General features: G+C 56.0%; 1 protein-coding gene across 1 annotated transcript; it reads right to left on the bottom strand.

Moving 5' to 3' along the window:
• Nucleotides 1–349: 349 nt before the first annotated feature.
• IKBKE (inhibitor of nuclear factor kappa B kinase subunit epsilon) lies at nucleotides 350–5,444 on the bottom strand. Its single transcript, XM_010163111.2, has 10 exons — nucleotides 5,349–5,444; nucleotides 4,456–4,596; nucleotides 3,924–4,053; nucleotides 3,037–3,218; nucleotides 2,587–2,747; nucleotides 2,012–2,122; nucleotides 1,519–1,698; nucleotides 965–1,167; nucleotides 525–589; nucleotides 350–445 (listed from the first exon to the last, which is right to left on the bottom strand). The coding sequence occupies exons 1-10, from the start codon at nucleotides 5,433–5,435 to the stop codon at nucleotides 350–352; spliced, it is 1,356 nt and encodes a 451-aa protein (XP_010161413.1). The 5' UTR covers nucleotides 5,436–5,444.
• Nucleotides 5,445–5,615: the final 171 nt, after the last annotated feature.

The following is a 5,615-nucleotide window of genomic DNA, read 5'->3' as shown; positions in this document are numbered from 1 at the left end:
ATAATAATAATAATAATAATAATAATGTTTTCCTCAGCATCTCTTAAACTGAAAAAAATGACCCAAAAGTAACAAATGAGGACAGGAACATCCTCACAACACTGAATGGTGTTTTCCTACAGATCCAGCCCCCTCGCAGCCTGGCACGTGTCCCTTGTACAGAGGACACATGGACCATGTACTCCCTCCCAGCATCTCACGACCACATCCCACCATCCCCAGTCGTCCCGCACTGTCTGGAAAAGGCTGGAAAACCCGGTGCAGTTTAATGTTGAACACACAAAGCTCTTAGCACTGGGGAGGGACAGGTCACCCCCCACTCCAACCACAACCGTGGTGGCTCTGACACTCACATCACCCAGTGGAGACCTCTGGCCAGCAGCTCCCGGCAGCGCCGCAGGGCTCGGGCGATGCGCAGGGTCTGGTGCCCGGCACCCACCGCGCTCTGCAAGGCAAAGGGCATTGCCAGTGGCTGCATCACCACAGCCGGGGCTCCCCAGGGCTGGGGGAGCACCCCAACCTACCTTGGCTGCGCTGCAGTCGGCCACCACGTCCACCTTGGGGACAAACTTTGGGAACTCAAGTGCTGCTGGAAAGACAGACAGTGGTCATGGTGCTTTGGGGAGCCAGCCTGGAGCCCCTGAGCTGTGGCTGCAGACCCATAGGGGTGCCTCTAAGCAAACCCTGCAGCTACCCAGGATCAGCTGTGATGCTGGAGGCTTAGCCCAGCCCTCCAAGATATTTTGGAAACATGGACTAAGGCACAAACCACCTGAAGAGCCCGCGGAGCAACAGCACAGGGCAGCTGAAAACGGACCCTGAAACCTCCTAATCCAGCTCCAGCATCACAACCCCTCCACCTCCTGCTCTGCACTGGAGTCTGGTAGGATCATAATTTAAGCAAGTCTCTCTCACGGCACCCACCCTGCGTGCTGTGGTGCATCTCCAAGCCAACAGTACTCACGATCTCTGTATCTCACTCCTACCACCTCCTCGGGTTGCTCATCGGTGCTCAGCAAGGTCAGAGGGTTGTGCTCTGTGGTGTTGCAGAAGTTATGAGCTTGCAGATTAGGATCCAACTCATACAGATGACCTTCAAAAAAATATTCTTGATGGTGAGGGACTATGTTTGTTTGTTTGAAGACAGCATCTAAAAACTTGGTGGTACTGAAATGAAAAAGGAACGAAAGGATGAGGGATAAGCAATGAGGTGAGCACTCAGATTTCCATCGCTTTACCCTCCTGCCACCCTCTTCTTGTAGCAAAACACCCCAGAGGGTGAGCAGGGCCCCTTGGACAACCTCCCTGGGGTTCTCCTTGTGCCATGGCAGGAGCTGACAGCTCTTGGTTAGTGGACTCCTCAGCAAAGGCTGGTTTGAACCTGGTTTGTTTTAACCCGGTTTAACTGCAGTGCCCAGGGGACGGGCACTCCTCCCAGGTTCATCTGCCAAAATAAGGGGCTGAAGCTCCTGAGCTCAATTCCCAAATTCACTTTTAATGTGGCCTTGACATCCTTACGTGTTGTAGGAGTGGATGTAGATGCGATGCAGGGACGCTTGCTGCAAGGAGAAGACGTTGACCACCATCCTGTGCAAAATGTCACTGGTTTCTGCAAAAAACTGGTCGAATCCCCAGCATTTCTCCTGATCCACCTCCAGGATGTTAGCCAAAATGGGGATCAGCTGGTCCTTCAGCCCCCTGAAACAGCAGCACCAGAGATGTTTGTACAGACTGACATAACCCTGAGCCACGAACACGGGGACCCGTGGGGAGGGGAGAGGTGCAGCCCCTCTTCTGCCGCTGAGCTCCGTCCAACACAGGCACTGCCCTGTCCTGCACCCCCTTTTCCTGGCTGTAAAGCAAAAACCTGGACCAAGAGTTGTGACATCTGCAGATGACAAAACCTCGTCTGCCTCATTAAAACCTCCTGCACCCTCTGAGGTGGGATGACCTCTCCACCCAGCTGTGGTGTGAGGACAGGAGACAGCCCAGCCCAGCAAGGGACACTCACGTGGAGAGCTGACAGGTGAGGGGCAGCTCGTAGCTCCACTCAATGCTCCCGTTCTCCTGCCTCTGGATCCCTGCGATGGCTCCAGGAGGCTTCTCAGTGGTGATTTTATACCTGTGGAAAGGAAATCGCTTGCAGGTGAAGTGAGCTGAGTGACCTCTGTGGGCACTACGTCCCTCAGGTCCTGTGAAGAGGGGAAGGGCAGAGCATGGGAGGGCTGGGAATGACACTGGTCATAGAAAGAAAAAAAAATGCACAGGGGGAAAATACTTCAAGAAACAGACAAAACCTCTCAAGCAGACATTAACCCTGCCTCCTCCTCCAGCTGTTTAGCCACAAAGTCATGAGGATGCATTTTGAGGGCAAATGTGGTAAATGGGGCACAGATCCTGGGTGACACCCTCCATGCTGCAGAGTGTGGGATCAGCCACGGGCTGTTTCAGGGTGTCTGGGCTCTATGGGATTAAACAAGCAGCAAACTACAGCCCATAATCCCACACCAAGCCCCAGCCAGGCAGCCCCCAGGGCCACCAGCCATCACCCCCACACAGCAGCTCCCAGATGGACACGGTACCTACATGATCTCCTTGTTCCTACGAGGTCCCCCGAAGGGGATGAAGGGGAGGCTGCCGGTGGCAGCGTGGTAGAAGGTGACACCGATGCTCCAGAGATCGACGGTGACACCGTAAGCCTTCTGCTGCGGCTTGCGCAGGACCGCTCGCTCGTACATGTCCGGGTGCTGTGGGGATGAAGCAGAGTTTGCAGGTGGCATCAAGCCTTGTGTGCTGGGTTTGAGAGCTGCCTGCTCGCTTTTGGCCTCTTCTACTGCTGGGTTCTCCAAACAAAAATGTCACCTGTGACTCTATGACAAAATTGCTGAGCACTCCCCTCTTCAAAAAACATGTGGCCCCTGTGACATGGGGCTCTCTGAGTCACGGCTGCTCTCTAGTTGTCCAGCTGTTGGATGGAAGGATGGGGACCAGCTTCCCCCAGGACCAGCCACCAGACTGGTGACACATCATACTCACAAGATATTCCTCCGTCCCATAGACAGACACAAACTTTTCATCATCATCCAGTTCTCGGGCGGCCCCAAAATCTGTCAGCTTATAGATGCTCTGCCCATCTTCCCCCACCAGCCGCATGATGTTCCCGGGTTTGATGTCTCTGTGGACGACACCGTTCTCACGGAGGTGGTTCATCCCTGCCACTGGGCACAAGGTGAGGAGATGGGTTTGTGAGCGGGGCTGGAGCACTTTTCCCCCTTTGGTTTAAATGTAGGAGCATGAGAAGGCTCCTCAAATTGCACCAAAGCAGGTACAGGTTGGATATCAGGAAAAATTTATTCACTGAAAGGGTTCTCAGGCACTGGAACAGGCTGCCCAGGGAGGTGGTTGAGTCACCATCCCTGGAGGGATTTAAAAGACGGGTAGATGAGGTGCTCAGAGATGGTTTAGTAGGGGACAGGTACAGTTGGACTTGGTGATCTCAAAGGCCTTTTCCAACCAAACTATCCTATGTTTCTAAGGGCAGAAGAGGGGACAAGCCCCAGGGCTGGTTGCACAAAATAGGGAGCATCATGATGGGGAGATGGAGAGGAGGAGTGAGCACACGGCAGGGCACTGTCCTTGTGCTCCCCCATCATGGGACACGGACAGTTCCCACAGCTGCATCCTGGAGCATCTCTGCAAAGAGAAACCCTCAGGCTTCCCCTGAAAGCAAAGCTCACAACCCCCCTGTTCTGAGGTGCTATTTCGGACCCCTCAGCCTGGCCCTCATATCCGTAGCCCAGAGCTGGTGCCCCCAGGGTCCCACCAGCACCGCAAGGTCCCCGTCCCGCAGCCCCTCATTCCCGGGCTGTGCTGGTGATGGCAGGGAGGTGGCCGTGCCGGTGCCGCAGGGACCCCGCACTCACCCACGCACTGCAGCACGATGAGGAACTCGGACTCGGCCAAGCCAAAGGCATTTGCTGGGTCTTCCAGCACGTTCAGCAAGCTGCCACTCGAGCAGTACTCCATCACCAGCACCTTCTGCTTGCTGCTGCCCTGCGGTGAGGAGCAGCCGTGAGGGATCGGTCGCTCACAAAGTGCTCAGTGTCACTGCCCAGCCCCATGTCCCAGCCAGTGGCCTGTTCCCTCCCAGCAGGACCAGGTCCCCTCCCTTGTTTGCTGGGTCCTTGGGTTTCACCTACTTGGATAAATCAGTCTTGGAGAATATCCTGGCTATGCCATGCACTTGGCCAGGGGACAAGAGCAGGTCACATCCATGCTCCATCCCAGTGACCTGGTGCCACCAGTGCAGAAGGGCTGGGCTGAGGCTTGATGTGGAGCTGGAGGTGGGAGGAGAAGGCAGCCCAGGACCACCGCTCCCCTCCTGTGGCTCAGACCAGTTCCCCCATGTTACTGGCCCAGTCACATGGTGGGTTTCCAACCTGGTGTCCCACTTACCGTCTCCTCCACAGCAAATAATTTGACAATGTTTTTATGGTTCAGCTTCCTCAGCATCTCAAACTCTCTCATCTGGACCTCCTGGGGCCGGAGGTAGCTGGCGTTATTGAAAACCTTCACAGGAACCAGCTCCCCTGATTTCTGGGAAAAGAGGGAAAAGAGAAAAAGGAAACGGGAGGTGACACCACCCGTGTCTTAAGCAGCTCCATCAGCTCCGTTACTGCTCCCACATCCCACTCGGATGCAAACACACTGACGGGATAACGCGATTTCTGAGCAGGTGTCCCACAGCTTTTGTTCTCTCGGCTGTGAAGCAAACCACGGTTATTCATCTCCCTTCACTTCCTGTCCCTGAAGCCCACGTGCTACACGGCAGCGTGTTTATTCAGCTTCATAAAGAGTTCATGGCTGGAGCTGAGGCTGCTGCTCCCCTCCTGCTCTCTGCGGGACGGGGCTGATTTCAAACCATCCTCCGAGCCGCCTCTCCCGCCCTGAGCCACACAGGCAGCAGCTCAATGATCTTCAAAGGCTGGCGAGGTGGAGAGGCTCGATTCCAACCCTGGCAAGTGTTTGCATGAAATATGCAAATCGCCAAGGACGGGGTTTTCAAAACCTCTGGGCATTCCCCCAAAAACAGCTTCTTCCCCCCCACGATGCACGGGAGTGTCCGCAGCCAGGGAGCAGGACCCGTGGAGCTGCTCTCGACCCGTGGAGCTGAGCTGGTGTCTGGGGTGAAGGAGCCAAATGAAAAATGAAAATAAAACCCAAAGCAGCTTCCAGCACTGCTGGCACCCAGGGGAGGACAAGCCAAGGGGAGGATGGGCATCCCCACACCATGGGGTGGGAGGGCTGAGGGGCTCTGGGGTGGGTGCCCCCCTCACTGCCCCGCTCACCTTGTTGCGAGCTTTGTAGACACAGGCCGTGGCACCCTGGCCCAGGAGATCCTCGGTGCTCCAGAGGTAGTTTGGGGTGCTCTGCATCTCCAGCAGTGCCGCTGCAGTGGGGAAACACAAGGGTCACCCTGGCTGGCCTCTGCCAGCCCCACCACCAGACCCTGGTGTCCATCCATCCTCACTTGGCCACGCCGGGGAGAGGAGCAGGACATCCCCCTGGGCAGGCAGCCACCACCCTCCTACCTCGCGAGCGCCGAGCGGGCAGCA

This window comes from Antrostomus carolinensis, unplaced genomic scaffold (genome assembly GCF_000700745.2).
Source record: "Antrostomus carolinensis isolate BGI_N321 unplaced genomic scaffold, ASM70074v2 scaffold15962, whole genome shotgun sequence".
Lineage (NCBI taxonomy): Eukaryota > Metazoa > Chordata > Aves > Caprimulgiformes > Caprimulgidae > Antrostomus > Antrostomus carolinensis.
This window is presented reverse-complemented; position numbering and strand designations above follow the sequence as displayed.

Coding starts and splice junctions, on each gene's coding strand:
- IKBKE (XM_010163111.2), bottom strand. CDS start 5,435: ATGCAGAGCACCCCAAACTACCTCTGGAGCACCGAGGATCTCCTGGGC. Junction 2,748..3,036: donor ATGGGACGGAGGAATATCTT/GTGAGTATGATG, acceptor TCATCCCCACAG/CACCCGGACATGTACGAGCG. Junction 2,123..2,586: donor CGTAGGAACAAGGAGATCAT/GTAGGTACCGTG, acceptor TCCTTTCCACAG/GTATAAAATCACCACTGAGA.